The 20,856-nt window shown below is 41.3% G+C and overlaps 1 protein-coding gene and 1 non-coding gene across 2 annotated transcripts; one reads left to right on the top strand and one right to left on the bottom strand.

Annotated features, from left to right (window-relative positions):
• The first annotated feature begins 8,433 nt into the window (after positions 1-8,433).
• On the top strand, positions 8,434-19,473 carry sdr42e2 (short chain dehydrogenase/reductase family 42E, member 2). The gene is made up of 11 exons (XM_069674934.1): positions 8,434-8,871; positions 10,476-10,571; positions 12,935-12,992; positions 13,258-13,376; positions 13,557-13,632; positions 14,929-15,011; positions 15,697-15,834; positions 16,018-16,083; positions 17,144-17,207; positions 17,324-17,397; positions 19,225-19,473. The coding sequence occupies exons 1-11, from the start codon at positions 8,434-8,436 to the stop codon at positions 19,471-19,473; spliced, it is 1,461 nt and encodes a 486-aa protein (XP_069531035.1).
• An 800-nt stretch (positions 19,474-20,273) lies between these two features.
• trnal-uag (transfer RNA leucine (anticodon UAG)) lies at positions 20,274-20,355 on the bottom strand. The gene has a single exon. It is a non-coding gene; the product is annotated as a tRNA-Leu (tRNA).
• Positions 20,356-20,856: the final 501 nt, after the last annotated feature.

Below are 20,856 nucleotides of genomic sequence, written 5' to 3'. Positions count from 1 at the left end.
TTTCCTGGTAGCTTCCCTCCTTCCAAGCATTTTTAGTTTATCTCTGGTATCTCTCGCTGTTGTGTATATTATGTTGCTCTTTCTGACAGGTTTGGTTTCAGCATGACACTGTGCCAGCTGCCCCGGCCCTGTCATCCAGAGTGCATGAAGGTTTGCTGCGTGCAGAGTGCTTTTTTCTGGGGGGTGTTTGTCTGCTTTTTTCCGCTCTTCATTGCAGTCTCTCCCCTCAACAGCTCCTTCGATCGTTGTCAGCCGTCATCGTCCTCCATTGCACGGTAAATTCATCACTCCCACTGTTTGTAACTCATGAATCCCCACTGCGAGCTGCAAACAAGTTTCAGTAGATTTTGGAGTTTGTCATATCAGTCAATATGTCAACATCAGCCGTTGATTCTTTGATTCATGTCAGCAAAAAGAGGCCTGCAGGAGTAAAAGCTTCATCCAGAATCTGAGGCATTGAAAGCCTCTCCTCCTGCACCAGAGCAACTGATCTGTGTGATTCTGATTATAATCACGTTGACAGTTTGACCTGAATTGAGAGACAACATCATCATCTTTGACCTTTAAGGTAATCTGCAGTGTTTTCAGGTTCATGATGTGTTCAAATGCTGTAGGCTGGCTCCCCCTGGTGCCCATATGTTAGTCTTGTTGGATTGCAGTTGTTGGTTCACTTGATCTGGAGTGTCATACTATCATTCTAGTTTGCCTTTAAGCTGTAATGCCAGATACATTTCATATAATAGTTCATAGATAAGACTGTGATATGGTTCTTAAGTGTAAGATCTGAATTTCCAGACTGTAATTTGTGCCTTTTTTATACAGTACAATAGTTTCTTTTTTGAAGAGCAGCTCCAGTCATGTTTTAAGACATATAAAATGCTCTGCTTGAAATAAAAACTTGTGTTTGATATGTTTTTTTCTGCAATATACGTTTAATTACCTTGTAAAAATCCTCCCAAGGCATCTCCTCCTTCTCCCTCATTAAAAATTCACCAATCTGCATAGGCCCCGCCCACTATGCAAATTTCCAACAGCCCCCTCCGTCGCAAAAACAAAACACATCTCTGCCATCGTTTAGTGGCAACTTGTTGAAACTTAGCTAGTTTGAAATGCAGCCATTATTAGTACTAACGTTGACGGTTACAGCTGGCTCATGCATCACCAAAGTGGTTGCCATAGGTTACACGTAATGATATGCATAGCGTCACCCCGTCCATTAACGGGATTGGCTCCTTAGGTTTGTGACGTCTCAAACCTGCCAATCTGAAAACGTGTTGTTCAGCCTGTCCTTGGTACACTGCAGTTCAAAAGCAGACAGGCCCAGCCATGGAGATGACTGCTGATGCTGGAGATGTTTACAAGGTTAAACACTTGATTTGCACTTGGGGGGGTCTTTAAGAGATGGATTTGCAACATGAATCTAAATTTCCGAGATGTTTTATGTTAAAACAAATAAAAAATGAGTCCACTGTCAAAAACTGTCCACTGTCCAGAAAAGCAATTGTGCAGACTATTGTAGTGCTTATTAGATAGATGGATATATGGATAGATAGGCACTAAATATGTACATCAAAATAGTATACTAAACTATAATAAAATAGTGTAATAAAAATGTAAAATATAAACATACTAGGGAGTAAGAGATGTTGATGTACAAAGTTATGAATGTGCTCACAAAGCTGACACATGCTGGTAAGAGTATTCTTTTATAAGAGAACCTGAATTAGGAAACATTGCTGCATATGATTGGTCGGAGCTTGTTGGATGATTAAATACTTTACATTGTAAAGCTGATTTACTTGGTCAGATGACAGAACAAATTAACAGTTAATGTTTTGGTAATCCATCAATGTTCAAATTATACTTTAAGCAAAGATGCCACAAATGGGTTCAAATGTTTAAATGAGGAAGTGTTCTGCTTTTCTTTATCTGACATAACAGTGAATTTAATGCCTTTGGGTCGGACAAAAGACAAGACATTTGAAGGCATCACATTGGGCCGTGCTATGTTTCATTAGCTCACAGTCTGCCCTGCACATTTTCATATATCCTTTTGTATTCCTGATCATTGCAGTAGCTCAGGTCGCCCTCCGTGCTGCACTGGGACTTCAGGGAGTTGCCAGCTAATCACAGCGAGCTGCCCATCCTACGTCCAGTTCTCACACACGGTCAAGTTCACCGCGGGGGAGGGCTTGGCAAGGTTGTAGACAAGGGAGGTCTGCATTTGCCAAAGCGCTCCCTCGCCTCAGCAATGCAGCAGGTCAGACAAGGTGACAGCTCCCTGCTGACTGTGATTCATGGGTGTGCTCGGCAGCTTTTAATGAGAGAGTAACTCAAGCCTTTTATCGCAGCGAGGGCTGAAATAACAAATGAGCAGCAGAGGAAGGAGGCAGCGTGAGGACTGATCTGGTTTGTGTTTCACGGTTCACTTTGTAACGTCGGTTAAATCAGCTTTGTGTTTAAGCCAAGCGTGATGTTTGTGTATGAGCAGATGCCACCTTACAGAGTGTCTGTTAATGGGTTCCTGACAAGGTGTGAGTGGATCATCCGGGGCCAAATATGATGATGATGATTTCACAGGTTTGATAATACGACGTTAACAAGGGATTTCTTTGCACTGACTTTAATTTTCTTATTTTTTCTTACCTACCTTTGCCTAAGTACTATTTTACATGCTGACTTTACTTGTAAGAAAGTATTTCTACAGTGTGGTATTGTTTGTCTTTCATGTGAGTAAAAGCATCTGAACACTTCATTGACTTTAAAGACCAAATGAGGGGCTCCTTCTCCACCTCTTATGGGTGTTGGAGATGTCCAAATGGGTTTGTAAGAGGAGCTGAGGTTCAGCAGATTTAGTGGAAGCAATTAAAGGTGACATGAACAATTTACTGATTCATGTGGGTCTTTGTTTTAATGTGTCTCTTCTCACACTTGGCTTTGTTCTAGTTTAGGCGTAGCTGTGGTATGAAGACAGAGACTGAGAGTTTCGCTCCACCGTCATGCGTCACATGAAACAGTGCCTCCAAACCTCAAAGGTGGGGTGGATATTATGCTACTTTCAAGCTTCATATTTCGCTCTGTGATGCCTGTGGAGTAGCTTAGCATACTTTACAGTCCTCATGTTTCTCACACCAGTGCTCTGTGCAGGCCCTCATGCAGCCTCTGCCTGAAACGACTCAGTCAGCTCTGTCCCTTTAAGAGACCCCGCCCCTACAATCCTGCTTTCTTCTGATTGGCCAGCTCTCCGAAGACTGCTGAGGCTGCACTTTGTCCCGTCACAAAGTGCAGCCTCAGGTGTAGAAAAAACTGTGTGAAACCTGGCGTTCACCGCAGCCTGCAGACTGAGATGACACATCGATATCCAATATACTTTTACCTACCGATTTGAAACTTCACCCACGTTTAGTCTGGACATCAAACATTGTAAAATTATATATATGTCTTAAAATGTTAAACAGCATAATAGCCTCTCTTTAATGGGATTAAACGTCTACTTGCAGCCACTCATCACAGATTAATGACAGTATGTCTGTAAATTGTGAGAGCTGCAAAAGTAAGTGTAACCTATTACGCCAGGTGATGTGACTTTCTACATTAACCGCTACTAGCATAACAAACTGGCAAACTAGGAACCCGATGAATCTGCAAGCTCTTGCTTTATTTGCACTGGCAGATGGCCCCCCTTCTGTTAAAACCAATTTCCATCTGCCCCGTTGAAGTCTAGCCAATCAAAACCGTTTATCTAACATGGGTTGGGTTATAGGGGTATACAGTAGTTCAGTCTGTAGAGACTTGGCTTGCAGAGAGTGGTCGGCTCAAGTCCCAGGACAGACCAAGCATGGAAATTGGGACTGGCAGCTGGAGCGGTGTGCTTGAGCAAGGCACTGAAACCCCCTCTACTCGGGGCGCATGCTCATGTGCAGCTCCCTCACTCTGACATCTCTCCATTTGTGCATGTGTGTATTTCGGACCTATGTGTGTGTGTGCAGCATGTTTGTAATAATAACAGAGTGAAAACATTGAATTTCCCCGGGTGGATCGATAAAGTATGTCTAGTACCAATTTTGTAAACAACCAAGATGGCTGCCGCTGATGGAACGTTCTAGATCCACAATGGAGTTCACATGAAGTACAAATGTAAGGTTTTTACTCATGTCAAAGTCTGTATATAATTTATTTTACTAAAACCCATATGGCTTAGATGTTGGAATTAGCAACCTAGGCTAACAGCCTGCAGCTAAGTCTCTTGTGTCGTTGCTCTCATTCAGGGGTCTCCAACCGTTTTTCATCTGAGAGCTACTTTGAAAAACATGAAAGTGGCCAAGAGCTACTTGCATTACATCGCTGTAATTGCTGGTTTCAACTGAAACGTTGGTACCACAGATGAGGCACACACACTTTAGCTCAACTAGCGTACAGAATAATTGATGGAGGTTGCTGCAACATTGCTGTGATTGGTTTGGTTCAGACGTCGACAAACTTGCCAGGAGCATCACTGTTTTTATTGACAGCTGATAGGCCTATCCTATTGTTTTGTAGTGAAGGGAGCGGGACGTCTGTGTATTTGATTGAACTGAAGTGGAAAGAGGCTTTCAGGGTGCATTTATTGTCGTCTGATTTTTTTTGTACAGAGTCTCTGAACCTCTTGGTGTGCTACTAATATCCAGGCTGCGAGCTACCGGTTGGAGACCTCTGCTCTAATTGGTTGCAGCAGCCAGAGGCATTATGGTCTATGCCTGTGACCACACCTTCTTGGAAATAAGAAATTAACTGATTACAGAAGTCAGACTGACCTATAAGGCCAATAAAACTCTTTAATCAACTTACCAACAGTGGGAACAGGAATTGCATTGTGGGTAATGCAGGCACAAGGTTTTGACAGTGAATAAGAAAGCATGGCATAATAAAAGCGTGATTTCTTCTACTATTTTATTTACAAACTGCACACCTGACTTCTTCATCAGATAAATACTCTGTTCTCATGTCATGAATGATTATTCACTTTACTGCACAAACACTGGAGCTGCTCCCTCATGTCTGCGTACTATCTCCAGCATGCAGCACTTTACAGAAGAGATTCACCGTTCACATGAGTATTTTGGACATGATCCCAGTTCAAGAGAAGACATGGTCGTTCAGTATTGTCTTATTCTTTTATCTGCACTTTAATTTAGCTGCCTTCTCTCTGAATCGATTTCCCCTGTGATAATACATTTCTAACTAAACATGCACTGCAGAGGAGGAAATGTGTCGTCTAAAAAAAGAAGACAGGCTTTTACAAAACGATCTCTGCCATCACACAAAAGCAGTGCCGGAGATTTTGAGAATCAAATCAACACATCATGTCCTCGCTGGTAAAAAAAGGAAGGTGCATCAAAGAAAGGCAGAACAAATCAGCCTTTTCTCTGCAGCTGATCTACAAATTACTTCTGTACTGGAGGCCTTTGGCAGCTGCTGAAGACTTTTTCTCCCTCTTTAATTACGTTCGGTGAATTTAACTGTCAGCTCAGGTTTGGCAGTCTGTCTGCCGCCTGCTCAATAAAACATGAAGCGTCTATTTCTGTCCTCTGCAGAAGCGCTGTCCTCAGGAAGAGAGTGCTGCTGCTGCTGGTTACCTGGTCATGTCAAAAAATACAATACATAATCATTTGACGCCTCAGCTTTGATTAATGACCTCATGTTTTCTTCCGTATAAAATATGGAAGGAAAAATCTATGCGTTTAATTATGAAGGGAAATTCTTCATGAAATAATATCTCGAGGATGGTGGAGTTTTTAAGTAATTGCTGAATTGTATTAGTTAAATAAGCAAATCAGCCTGTGATGGTTGGACACACATTAAAGCTCCAGACATTCTTACATCAAAACATTTGGATTTTCAAGACCTTAAATGACCTGATGGCCTTTCTTCTAGTGTGATACAGAAGCCTTTCATTTCCTCAAGTTCACAGCGACCACAAAGTGAGGCAAAACACTCAAACATCCTCCCTTTAAATAACAATTTAATAAAGCAGTTATATTATTTCTTTACACAGCCAACCATACTAAGTTCTTTGGGATACCAAACTAGGGGGAGCTAACAAGCATGGTATGGGAAACACTAACACCCATCCTTGCTAATTAGTGCTGTCATATCCGTACTAGAACTCCCTCACCAAAAAAAGCACAATTTTTACTAATATACTCACATTTTGTCAGGACACAAACTGCCCAGCTCACGAAACGTTACCATCGACACAAATACAATACATGTTTGATTTCTGCTGTGAAGTTGAGCGTTTTAATATGGAGACTGATGGGGATTGACTCGCTTTTGGAGCCAGCCTCAAGTGGCCACTCGAGGAACTGCAGTTTTTGGCACTTCCGCGATGGCTTCATCTTTTAGACTTCTCGTAGGAAGCGTTTATATTCTGATGTTTTTTATCTTTGTCATTCCTTTAAATTTAATTTAATCTTATTTCAGATATAATAAAAGAAGCCTGCAGCATTACAAAAGGTATAGATGCCCCTCTCCTGTGGCTCCCTGAGGCTTTGCCAGAAAGAACAACTTTTTTTACATTTTAATTTTCATTTATCATTATTATAGCAAAGTGTTAGATTCTCCAACTGTAAGAAATGTGCAGCCTATACTCCAAATTATTTTGTCAACTTAAATGTGTGTCAAATCCTGCGTCTACGGCACCTTTCCAGTCTTACTGGTGGCTAGTTATTGAGTAGTCATGGATGTCAAATCCATAAAAAGAAAAGTCTCATACGAAAACTGAGAATTTAACAGTACATGGACAGATTTGTTTCCTTTTAGCACCAACGCTGCTGGCTTACCGGTATGCTTAATCTGAGGTTTTCTTTATTGTAGTTCTAATTCCATAAATGCAACAAAATATGGTTTGGCATTTTTCTAATGGAAATGCATGTTAAAGTAACAATCATAAAATCGCCCACTGGAGAGTAGTTAAGTGTAAAGTGGTTAAACGTATCAATGAATGATCATTGAGATCCGTAAGTAATGTTAACAAGCTTAGACCTAACTGCGTAACCTTTATTGTAAAGTTCAAATATGTTTTGCAGCTCCAGACAGATGTTTTGGGGGGAGGGGCGGGTAAAAATGGCTCCTTTAATAGAAAAGGTTCCTGACCCCTGGTATAGATAGACAGGACATTCAATATGTAGAAGATTAAGTTAGATGCTACTAACAGACATGGATGAAAAGCCGCAAAGTGGCTTAATAAAGCAGACAAGGATGAGTCAACAATGCCAATACAAGGTAGACCTTCGCCTAATATCATATCATTCTTTGCATTTAAGACAGGCAGGACATTCAGAAACAAAGTACAACAAAGTCTTATAATTTGTTGCAAACAGCCGGAAAGCTTTCATTCTTGCTGAATTTGAGGGGGTCCCAGTGCCATTGCTTGTTGTCCACCTGATGCTCCTGGAAACGTGATCACTTTCTGTGCGCGCTGCTTACAGCCATTACGGTAGCAGAGCCCTCAGGTAAAGATGCAGGTGACTGACAGCTGAGAGACGTGAGGCATCGTGAGTGAGGGACCGCGAGCGCGAAGGGAAAGTATAGATTGGATTATTTCATGAGCCGGCCGGCACGGGGATGGATGTGAGGGGTCGAAAGGAATATTAAGGTAAGATAATTATGAGTATTAATTTCGTTATTATTAGGAAAGCCCATAAAGTGAGCGCAGTAATGATAATCTAATCCGCGTATTGTTTATTTACTTTACTCTGAACGCTAAACGTCACATTAGCTGATTCGTTTTGGATAAGAAACAGCAGGATTTTGATTAATGTGACATTTATGTAGGTCTGAAGGTAAATTACGGTCACACTACTGAGTTATGACTGATGACAACCTGTGGAACTCGTTTGGTAAGCTGGAAAACATTTCATTTATAAGTGACATTACACTTTAAGCTTACTGTCTTGTACATTTATTCTACAGTTATCTTTTCTTTAGTCATATGCTTTGATGTCCATGACCATCAGGTTGATTTCATTAAGTCTAATTTTAACTCTTAAGAAGTAAAACTGAAGGTTTTAGTGGGTTTACATGACCACAAATGGCCAAAACCCCTTGAAATGTATGATTTAATACAATTTAATTGTTTTCCTTTTTATTTATTTATAATTTCAATGTTCAGTCAGCTCACACTCATGCCATGCAGCCAAGTATTGTTCAAATCCACAGAAGTTTTGTTTTAAATGTTACACAAGATCCCAAAGTAAATGTTCCACATCTGCCCGGCTGAATGTTGGCTAACACCCGATGGAGCGGTACAGCCATCTTCACCCAGTGTAAAAAAGATTTTAAGCTGATACCGAATATAGATTTAAAAGTGGTCTCAGAAAGTCAAAAATACAAATTTTAAGGTCAAAGGTCAACAGCTCAAAATCAATACTCTTTCAATCCATCAGGACATATATGGAGCTGTGCGGTCCCAACATGAGTGAGGGTGGAGGCTCTCTCTGCCAGGTGAAGCAGCTTCCCCGCCACACTGTTCCCCTTTGTCGCCTGCAGGCCGGTGGACACCACATGCACAACCTCCCCCACCTCACCCACCAGCCGTGGGTCAACCACCCCGCCCCGGCCATTGCCTCCAGCCCGCCAGCGGCGGTCCGTCACAGGGTGAACGGCGCCATGGCCTCCAGCTGCTGCAGCCCCGAGTGTGCGGCCTCCAGACTGGGGGAGGAGGCTGCAGTGGCACGGGGCGTCACAGAGGGGAAGGTGGTGGTGACGGGAGGAGGGGGATACTTTGGCTTCAGGCTGGGGAGAGAACTGGCCAGTCAGGGGATGACAGTGATCCTGCTGGACATGAGAAAGCCTCCATGTGAAATCCCTGATGGAGCCATCTTCCACCAGGTATGGGACAGAGGAGGAGAGGGCTTTATTTCTTTGAATCAAGTATTTCCACTGAATTTTACCCAAGAGCTTTGACAACAAAAACACTACCTGGCTATTTATTATTTTAATTTTGCACAATTACACTAAATCATCACTACCAGAGATGTTCATGGCACAGTGGGCCTTCTGCTGCACTGTGATGAAGAGCAGATTATGAAACCTCACATTAAAGGCCTGCCACAGTTCTGTCACTCGATATGGGACTGGTAAAGGTTTTAATTTTTTAAGGTAATAATCTCGAAGATTTTAATTGAAATAAATGTCTGTTAAGTCACTATCTATCGCCGAATGGGGTAACACAATGGTGATTGAGCCTATGGCCCGCTGATGAAAGCCTTTGCATTTGCAGTATTACAGTGAAAGTCTGAGACAACTTTCACAGAAAAAATCCCAAGCGGCGCCCAGTTAGTGACGCGTTTTCCATCTGCCAGAGAGGGTAGGCGGAGCTAAGCGGCTGCTTTTCCAGTCTCTGCAAGTGTTGCGAGTAAACAGAGACCGTCAGCGATGAAAACCAAGAGTTACAACCAGAACCAACGGTGGACGTCACACATGCAACACTGTCTGGATATCTGGGAAGTGTGCTCCCGCAGTTACCGTTTATCGCCATAGGTGCCGTCAAAGAGAACAAAACTGAGATCTTTGAGATTATAACTTTAAAAACCCTTTGAATTTTGTGTAAAACTTTACAGTTGTCTTCACATAGTTTGTAAAAAGGAGCCAAATTTGACAACAATGGCAAAAAAAAAATTATCTTTCAAATTCTGTTTGGTCTTTATTTATCGATAAGAAAAGTCTAAATGTTGGAAAATGTGTTCTCATTTATTAAAATCAAAACTTTATTTCAGTCTTTCAATTTAATCACAAGACACAAAGTTAATAATGTTTTCTTGTCATATCTGATGACCTCCATCAACTAGATGGAGGTTATTCAAGGTCCTTTTGGGCCCTTTTCTCTCACTTAGGATCACAGCTTTGTCACAGCTGACAGTTACACAGACCTTTATATTTAGTATCTCATATTCACTGAGAAAAAAACATAATGTCTTAGAGTTTAATGTGCCCCTTTTGCAGTAAAAAGGAGCGATATGTTTGACTGCTATCTTTCAATTGGGGTGTAACTTACATTAAACACACAGTCTGCGTTCTTCTTGCACGGCTGCATGCACACATTTAAATCGACCGTGTTTCAGTCGCCTCAGTGTGTGTCTCTCTGGTTAGTCTGCGCGCTGGCTGGAAACAGACTCAGGTGAGTGATCCGCGTCTGAGCACCAGCTGCTGACTGGGTCACAGAGGGTGGAGACACGATTCAGGTTTCACCTGCAGGCCTCATGGCACACTTACCTTAATTATAAGAGTCCTTTAATGGAATCGAGTCACTCTGCCACATGGACTCTGTCCCTAAACCAGTTCCTGGCTTTTCAAACTGCTCGTGCTGGGTAGATAATACACTAATGTAGTGTAGTAGTAGTAGTGAAAATAACAAATAGAACACCATTATCTAATTGAGAACGATGTCATCACAGTTGGCGTTCATTTCATACATTCTTTGTGTTTTCTAACAGAGTGACATCCGGGATTATTCCTCCCTCCATAAGGTGTGTGAAGGCGTCGACTGTATATTCCACACAGCGTCTTACGGCATGTCCGGACCAGAACAGGTGACCACTCTTCACGTCTTGTTTAGCATCTTAATAATTTAGAGAATCAGAGAAACAGACACTGTATGTAGTAATGATGCTGGTAGACTGATGAAGAGCTTCCAGTTTCACTGTAGAAAGTCTACTTTATTCTCTTAAGTGGCACCCAGATTCAATTGTCAATACTTAAAACCCTTATTTTCATTCAGAAAGTCACATTGTTTCCAACTGAGTGGAACTGTGTCAGTGAAAGCCTCAAAATTAAAGGATAGATTTTATAGTAACTGAGGGCTCAGAGGCCTCAATATCCTGCAAGACAGTCTGGCTGCAGACCTGCACTCTCAGGTCAGTTTCAGTTTAGGTTTTAGCGTTTTGCGACATTCATATATTTTAATTGTTCTACTATTATGCTTCTTATTTACACTCAAAAACGGGAGATAAACGGGAGAGAATGATACCTTTAATATTTTATTACTTTAGCTTACCTTGTGCATGTTCATTTTATATTCTTACTCTTAACCATGATTCATTTAGTATTTTACAGAAGAGGATTAGGGCCACTGGAAAAAAAAAAAAATTAAGGTCCAATAAAAAAAAAATGTTTATTTTTATTCGGAGAAAAAAAGTCAGAATTCTGAGAAAAAAGTCATCAGAATTCTGACTTTTTTTCTGAAATTTTTTTTTCAGTGGCCCTAATCCTCTTCCGTAGTATTTGGCTCTTATTGTCTGTGCTATTTTTTTTACCTTGTGCTGTGGGACCACCTACAGTTTTATTGTAAAATACAACAACTCAGGTCTGTGTTCGAACTCAGCTCTGTGTGTACATCAATAGTGACTGAAAATAAGATAGCGTAAGAGTAGAGCAATTGAAATATATAAATAACTAAAACGCGAAAACTGGGAGTATCTACTCAATTTTATTTAGTAATTTCTTGCGTCCATTTCCGGGCCTTACAGTGGAGGCTGCAACTCTGACCTGAGAGTGCAGGTCTGCAGCCAGACCCCTCTCAAATCCTGTTTGCATTATTGCTGCTCACTTCAAATCAAACTTTCTGATCTCAATATTTAAAGACCCCCTCCAGTAAAAAATCCAGTGTTTAACCTTGTAAACATCTCCATGTGGTGTTCTTCATGTGCTACGAGACATATCAGGGACAACATCAGCAGTCATCTCCATGGCTGGGCCTATCTGCTTTTAAACTGCAGCGTACCAAGGACAGGCTGAACAACACGTTTTCAGATTGGCAGGATTGAGACGTCACAAACCTAAGGAGCCAATCCCGTTAATGGACGGGATGACGCTATGCATATCATTATGTGTAACCTATGGCAACCACTTTGGTGATGCATGAGCCAGCTGTAACCGTAATTTTTGCAAACTCACTACTGACTGCTAACGTTACTACTACTAATGACTACATTTCAAGCTAGATAAGTTTCAACAAGTTGCCACTAAACGATGGCAGAGACGTGTTTTGTTTTCACGACGGAGGGGGCGGTTGTAAATGTCCATAGTGGGCGGGGCCTATGAAGATTCAGGAATTTTTAATGAGGGAGAAGGAGGAGATGCCTTGGGAGGATTTTTACAAGGTTATTAAACGTATTTTGCAGAAAAAGAGTTTATATGTCTTAAGACATGACTGGAGGTGGTCTTTAAATGCAGGAATCAGCAGCTGAAGCTCTCATAAGTAGCGGAAACAGGAGAGGTTTTATAGAAAAAAAAAAGGCCAGTTTGTTCTTTTCTTACATAGAGAAGAGCACTTCACAGATAAAACATGGTGGTCTTATAACATTAACACTTTTCCCCCCACCCATTCTTCTACCCTGTCAAAACATAGCTCCTGCATTACCCACAATGCAACTCAATCACAGATGGCTAGGTCTGAGATTCAGGTGTGTTATGCTAGTAGCTGCTAGAGCTGCTAGCATCAAGCAGAGACCATGAGCAGCCTACAGGGGTCTGGTAAGCTCACTTCTTTCCAACTCCACACTCCAGGATGTTTTTCACTTACAACCTAGCCGCAACTGACTCAAGTGACATCACTCGATGACTTTGTCAGACTCTATCTCGTGTCTCGTATCTACACAATCCTGCTTTAATGGTGTGTTCAGACCAAAGGTGGCTGGTCTGAAAAAGCGAGAAGAGAACATGTATACTCACAGAGGTCTCTTTATGTCTGCCAGGAGCTGTCATCCTACATGATGGCAAGACTTTACTGACTAGGGTTTCTGTAATGGTCAAATAGCCCAGACTAAGGTGTACAGATACTGCTTTAAGTACAGAAAAAAAGACACACAAGGTGAAAATAAAGGATGTTTTAGCTTCAACACAAAAAGAGTGTAGCTAAAAGTGACATTTATCCGTCTTTCTTTCTATCTCTCAGCTGAGGAAAGACCAGGTGGAGTCAGTCAATGTCGGAGGGACCAATAATGTTATAAACGGTAAGGACATGTGGCACAGACTTTGTAATACTCAACATAATATAAATGATGGTAGAAAGGATATTCTTTATGGGGATGTGTAAATCTATTAAGTGTTCCCTTTTAAGATTTTCAAAATAAAAGAGGGGGAAGTAATATGACATTAAATGTCTGCAATACTGAAGCTTAACTTGATACTTCAAAGTCAGAAAAAGGTTTACTTTAATCTGCACACCCCCATAAAATTTTATATTGTTAAATGATTAAATGCTGTCTGCTCTTTCAGTGTGTAAGGAGAGGAGCATCCCCAGACTGGTCTACACCAGCACCATTAACGTTGTGTTTGCTGGGAAACCAATCGATGAGGGCGATGAGGCCTCAGTGCCGTATGTTCCCCCCGACGTGGTGAGTTAATATTACCCATAAATTATGATTATTGTGCGAGCTACCCATCCAAAAAATTGAATAAAGACCCCCCCCAAAAAAGCTAAAAAAAATTGTAGATATTCCACAAGTTTTCCAACAGTAAGACATTTTCCATTCTGCACCAGGTAAATAATGCGTCCATGTTTCTTTCTGTCGCAGCACATCGACCACTACTCAAGGACTAAATTGATCGCAGAGCAGATGGTCCTCTCTGCCAACGGCTGCGCCCTAAAAGGTCTGAACAATCAGAGTGTGTGATTAGAGGAGATTTTGATTTCTGTGTAAAAATGTGTGTAAGGGAAAAAACAACAACAACAACACTAGGGTGATGGCTGCCATTGAAACTAGAGTGGCAATGCAGTGAGACAGTGATGCTGGTGTAAATTTAGAGCTGGACAGACCAGTTTGTAGTGTCACGTGTGATTAAATACATACATACACGCATACTCGACATTTTCAAAAACATTGATAATTCTTACAATGAGCTTGAAAAACAACAAACCAGGAAAATGACACCTACATTACACCAGAGTCGATACCAGAAGAACATTTATTAAGAAAAAAATTATTATAACAAGGTAAAGAAACTAGAGTCTCGTGTGAGAGAGAGGGTGTGGGCGGAGTAAGGAGCCACTTACATAGAGCCCGCCTACACCTTCGTGCAGGTGCTGTAAGGTCACTCATTAGTGAGCTGCACCTAGAACACACACACACACACACACACACAAGCCAAACAATTCCAAACGATCTTTACATTAACTGGTGCGAGGTTTTCTGCTCAATGTAACCAAACTCCCTCCCTCACTGACATCTCCTGATACATTCATTAAGCTTAGCGAAGATCTGTATCATCATATACTGCAGGTCAAAGGTCATGGATCTGATACACAAGGATGGGGTGTAAATGCATAAGCTTAGAGGAAATGCAATTGTTTTGGTGATTTTTGTGCAGACAATTAACACAGAACTAGAATAATAATCAGTAAAAGACTTAATAGAATAAGACAAAAAATAGGCAAGGAGAATAAAAATAAAAATATATAAAAATATAAAAAGCAATACGTATAATAAAAAGAAATAGAAGTGTGCAGGATATTGGTGAGTGCATTTCTGCAGAGATCAGCCATGCAGGCTCGTTCATAGACCGCCCCGTGGCGTCTAATATAAACCTTTGCATATATGTCAAAACACAGAGAGGTCTGTAGTGTAGTGGGATCGCTGGGCAATCTGACCTGTTGGGCCAGCATCCCAGTTGGCCATCCCAAGAATTGAATGTGGGAAAACTTGTGCATCATGAGCTGCTGCTTCTGACACGTTCTGACACAACTTCCAACTTTTTGGAGATGCTTCTTCCACCAGATCAATGATGAGTAAGCAGAACATAAAACATGTTAAACAGCTTTTTTAATGTTCTTAGCTGGCCTGACCATCCAAGCCTTTCATTACGAGGAGACTGACACTGAATATGTGAACAATATGACAAAACAATATGTGCATAAATACAGTGAAGGTTAACTCCTGCCTTTTGAAGGTGGAGGCCTGCTTCGAACCTGCGTCCTGCGGCCATGTGGGATCTACGGACCAGAGGAGAGGAGGCACCTTCACAGAGTGATGGTGAGAGACTAACGCAGACAAAACTTAGATATATATTACCTGATCTCTCTCTCTCTCTCCCATTCTCCTTCTCTCTATATACATCTGATATCTTTTGTGTCGGCACTGGAAAAAGTATACATCTCGCAGTGTCTGAAGTGGAATGTGTATCTGGCTGAAGAGTTTACATTATTGATTAAGCTCTCCAGCTCTCCAGGCGTCCGGTTTCAGGCACCTGTTCACCCAGCCTGGCCTTTGCCTGGCAGCAGTGCAGCCTGCTGAGGGCCTGGGTGTGAATGGTTATGTTCTGGGTTTACTGACTTTTTATATTGTGTGTGAAGTAGTTCCCTCAACCACTTACCTGAAGTTAATTAGTACAAACTATAGTATGTTTGAGTAGGATCCTTTTTACAAGGCCTATAGTTTAAAGGTAATATTTTCAGTTAATTACAGTACAGTATAAAAAACTGTTTTCCTCTGGAGCCAGGTCAGATACCATCCCACCCCACATTTATACCAGCCCTCTTTCTTCAGTCTTTTGCCAGATTGTCCAATACCTGCCTGTTTCCTGTCACTGCTAACTGATCACCTGTTGCCAAACTCTTACCCAGTATACGATTAATGCCTCTGTACAGCTGGTTCTCAACTTGCCTTTCAGAATTTTTAAAAACATCTTCTACTTGTCCCTCATCTCTCTGTCACTCAGGTGAACGTGGAGCGGCGGTTGTTCACTTTCCGGTTTGGTGACCCCCGGGCCAGGATGAACTGGGTGCACGTGGATAATCTGGTGCTGGCTCACTCACAGGCAGCGGAGGCTCTCACACTGCAGAAGGGCTGCGTCGCTGTGAGTCAGGACAAACACCCACAGAGCCATATAATAAGACCACTTTCTGCTATAAGACACACATAACCAGAACTAGTTGATTTTTAAATATCAGTAACTTTTTTATGACCAAAACTAAGATGGGAAAATGATTGTGTGACTTTTATAGTTTAAACAAAGATGTCTCATTGTTTTCTTTTGCAGAGTGGTCAGGCCTATTTCATTAATGATGGCCTTTCAGTCAATCTCTTTGAGTGGTTGACTCCATTGGTGAGTTAAAAAATTACGCTGCGATATTCCATATTTTTCTTATCGTCAAACAGAGTTTTGTCTGTGAAGCCAAAGGTGTATGTGTCGTATTCCTCTGTGCCTCGAGGCCAGATCAGTGATTCGCAACGAGACTGGATGCAACTGACAACAGAATCCCTCGACATCTCATCGTAAATGTTCTAAAACTGGGCCGTTCACATCAAAGTAATGCAACGCAATGCAATGTGAACAGACGCAGCTGACCGTCTCCATAGCAACGATGCACGTTAACGTGTTGTATTAGGCCTGGGTTACATTAATCAACTAGCTGGATTTCTGTTATCATTATAAAAAGACAGTGACATACTCGCAGCGTTAGCTGTAACTGATTAATAAACGGTGAAGACGGAGAGTTTGGAAAGAGAGGATCTGGAGTAGTGGCTACTGCAGCGCCAGAGACAGGTGCCTACGCCAGTGTATGCTGTTTCCTGATTGGCTGAAGTGAAATAGCGACATCATTCCGCTCTCAACCTGCATTTGGAGATTTGACAAGTCAAATCTTTTGCAAGTCCCAGCAACAGCTTCAGACGCCGCCGCAATTTTCTCTCCAACATTCTAAAACCGTTTTGTCGCGTTGCAAATCATTGATCTGATTTGGCCTTTAGAGCATCATTGTTGTTCAAAAACTGGTAAAAAGACATAAACAGTCTTGTTCATTTACAATAATAAACATGATTTATTTTGATTCAATCAAACACCCTCATGCTACCATAAATACTAAATACACCAAATGTGTATTAATCTGCAGCACAAAGTAGTCCCTAACATATGCAGTATTTACTTCTGTTTGAATTTAGTTTGCTATAAAGTACAGTGCCCTGCTATTATAGAATACCAAACTGTATATTTGTGACCTCTTTTGAAAGATTAATTTCTTCAGGAGGAAAGAATAGACTGTTGGTTATGGCTTTGGGGTTTGTTGACCATAAGAAAAGTCTTCAATAACTTTTGCCTTTCTCATTTAAATATGTTTATATTTAAAGTTTGATTAACTTTCTTCTGTTTCACGTCTTCTTTGCAGTTTGAAAAGTTGGGCTACAGCAGACCGTCGATAAACCTTCCTGTATCACTCGTCTACTCAGCGGGTAGCTCATCTTTCTTTCGCTACAATTTATACACCTTTAACTCATCCCTTAGATCACATGTGTTTAAAAAATGTGTCGATTTGTGCTAACACTGTATGTTTTTCCTCTATGATCAGCTATCCTGGTGGAATATCTGCACGTATTTCTGAGACCTGTAATAGAAGTGCCTCTCCTCTTTACCAGAAGTGAGGTAGTAATGATTCTTTCAGTTTGTACTCTCGAGTCTTACATTTTCTCTTACTTGTCAAATGAGTTCTTGAGAAGCAAACCCCTGCACCTGTTTGACCTGACTGAACTAAGTGTGCGATGCATTATAGATTACATGTCTATATTGTCGAGCTGTGTGTGAATGTATGCATGCCGTGTACCTACTTAATTGAAAGTATGTGTCCTGTGTGTTGGGGATAAGTTACCTGCTCTCTGATGAGCGGATTCTTGTTTAAGTCTCGCCCACAGTAGTGAAGACTGACGTCATTAGGGTGGGTATTTTCAGCCCCCCTGCGCTCCCCCTCCCTCATCTGATGCTATCTCATGCATTAATTATGAAAAACGAAAGTGAGACTTAAGAAATTCAAAAATATATTAGAAAATTAAAAAGTCAGTGGAAGCATTTGCAAGGCAGAGGAAGTCTGACGTATCGGGATGGCGGCAGTTGGCTGTAATCCTGCCTGGGGAGGCCTCCACCACGTATCTTGAGGAGCCTCCGTCGCGGCTGGTAAGGTCCTCATGAATGTGTCATGAGGCAGGAAACCAAAGCTGAGCCCGTGGGCCTGCACCTGCAGCTCATTCTGTCAGACAGCTGCTGGTCGGGGGATCGATGATGGTCCTGTGAATAAAACATAAACGGCTGTGGGTCAGAACAGGAAGTTCAAGATGAGGTTTACAGGAAGTGACCTCAGTACAGTCGCTGTTGCCTTGGTGAGCATGGTCAGGCAGCATCTTGCCTGGGAAGTGATCCTGCTGCCAACTCTCAGGTTAAACCATCGCGTGATGTCGCAGAGGAGTTTTTCCTTTCATTCATGAAGTCAAGTTTGCGCAAATCAGCTGCATTTAGCATTTTATTTTGTAAGCTAAGTTTGGTGATATACTGTATATATTTTTCTTGTTAAAAAGCAGAATAGCAGAAACCTCATACAGCTAATTTGTCTGTGCCATAGAGCTCCATTAATAATCTAAAACAATTAGAAACACAGGGATGGAGCCCTTAGATTTAGAATATTTTTATTTGATCCCACATACACCATCCTGCAGCCATAAATATTCACTTAAGCACCAAGTTAGTATAAATCCGCAGCTGAAAATAGTCCCAATCAAATGCACTATGCTGTTTTTGAGTCACAACATGTTTCATTAAGCTCCTGCAGAGGAGTTAGAGGTCATTCTGTCGAGCAAATGGTTCAGATTAACCTCAATTTAGCAAACTTGGTTTTGCATTCTGAGAGCCTGTGACTGATGGATGCCTCTGGTTACTGCATCTTCTTACCACCGGGGTATAAGGTGTCTGCATGTGAGGTACACACAGTGACAGAAGAGGCACAAGACGAGTTCTTTAAAGCAGTTTTCCTGCTCTTCATTTTCCCACGTGTGTCATGTGTTGTTCACTTATGACGTAAAGCTGCTTTAATCGGCACACGCCTTTTATAAAAGATGACCAGAGCTCCGCTGTGTGACTCATGACAAATTGTTGTACCAGTTTATCATCATTGTTAAGACACCTTACAACCACAATTATTAAGTCCTGCTCATCCTGTTCGACCTGACGTTTATCCTGACTCTACATATCTCCTCTAGTTGTAGTAGTGATGTATGAGGCCTCTTTAATATCTGGCCAATATAACCAACCAAACAGAAGAATGGTGTGGCAAATACTCTATAACTAGCAAAATAAACTGCATTATGTCAGAGTTTGGCAGTGGAAGACATAAGTCTTGTAAGGTTTTCAAAATAGGTCAAATATTTCCTAAGAAAGCTTGGTGCCATGATTTAAAGTCAACTGTACACAAATCTTTCACTGCAGGTGAGGAACATCGCAGTGAATCACACCTTCAAGATCGACAAGGCCCGACGAGAGCTGGGTTACTGCCCGAAGCCCTACAGCCTGGCGGACTCTGTGGAGCAGTACCTGAAGTCCAGACGGCTCAGCAGTAGCTCGCCTCAATTCAAATCCTCCTGGATCTCCCAGCTTCCCCGGCACCTCGTCCTGCTGCTGCTGCTGGTTTTTAGCCTGGTTCTGCTGATGCTATCCTGCATATTCTGTCAGGTCTGAACAGTTCTCACTAAAGAAATACTTCACTGGATGTACAGCAAGGTTAGGAAATCAAGTTTTTGGCTTAGATGTATCCAGAAATATGGCACAGCTTATGTCTGTGGGTCATGGTGTTTTCTCATCATATTTGACAAAGTCGCAATAAAATATGCCCTAAAATAAGTCGTTTGTGCTTTACAGTAAACTCTTTTAAGTCTTTAATGCTGGTACATGTGTCTGTGTGATTTTAAAACTATGAAATTACCATGCTGCTGAAAAGTATTAATTTTGAGTTGTGTGAATGTTGTGGATTTCTCTACAGTTTGACTATGATGTTATTAAAAAGAAAAGATAACCAACTTTGTATTTCAGACGCTAAGTATTTGATTGATTGTATGTAAAGCGTGCTTCCAGGAACTATTACAAAATGTGTACTGATTTACATATTATCAGAGCTTCACTGGTATTTGATTGGTAATTTTGTACACTTTTAGAAATAAAAGCATTAACAATGAAGGCAAATTGCCATTTTATATCTACAACACGCACATTATTTTCTTCCTTCTTTTTATTTGACACTCTATCTTAGAAAAATATGTAGTGTTATCTAGAAAAGCCTGTCATACTGGTGTTTTTATGCAGGTACAGGCTGCCACAAGAGGGCGCACGTGCACTGCAAAATAATTTCCCAACCGTACGTAGTAACCCGTAGCAGAATTTCAGTCATAAAGGACTACGTGCTTAGTGTTTTCACGTCACCGAGTTCTCGTTCAGAGTGCTTATGTCGGAAATCAGGTTAGATTATCAAAACAAAAGAATCATGGCAGCGGTGGGATTCGAACCCACGCCATCGAAATGACTGGAGCCTAAATCCAGCGCCTTAGACCACTCGGCCACGCTACCTTCTCACCATCGTGAGTATTATACATTTAAATTACTACAACTAATAATGTTTAAGTTGTATATTTTATTTTCATGTTTGTATTTCCTTATATAATGATATTCTATTATTGGCTGAAATATAACATTGCAGGTCAACGTCACTTCCCGTAGTCTGTTTATAGCGACGCCATAATCTCCACGTTGTTATGTACCACTTAACATAGGCTAATTAATAGAGTTTAGAGTTAGTTTAGTTTCAATTAACTTTAAACAAACTAAATGTACGTCCTAAAATACGTACAAATATGCCATGCATTATTGAACTATTGAATTATTATTATGGTCTGAATGATAGATCTTGTGTACAAAAGCTAACAATCCTCATGCACACTTTCCCAGGTTACGACTGGCTCGGAGGCCGCAACATATGGAGCGACACAACACCGGTCTGAATGCAAGGTAACATTTATTTACAGAAATCAAAAGTATAGCATGACACAAAACACAAGACACTGCTGGTTC

The sequence above is a fragment of the Semicossyphus pulcher genome, unplaced genomic scaffold, assembly GCF_022749685.1.
Source record: "Semicossyphus pulcher isolate SPU_LCO1_2020_fin unplaced genomic scaffold, fSemPul1.0.p SCAF_23, whole genome shotgun sequence".
NCBI lineage: Eukaryota > Metazoa > Chordata > Actinopteri > Labriformes > Labridae > Semicossyphus > Semicossyphus pulcher.
The sequence above is the reverse complement of the archived record's forward strand: the minus strand, read 5'-3'. Positions and strand labels throughout refer to the sequence as shown.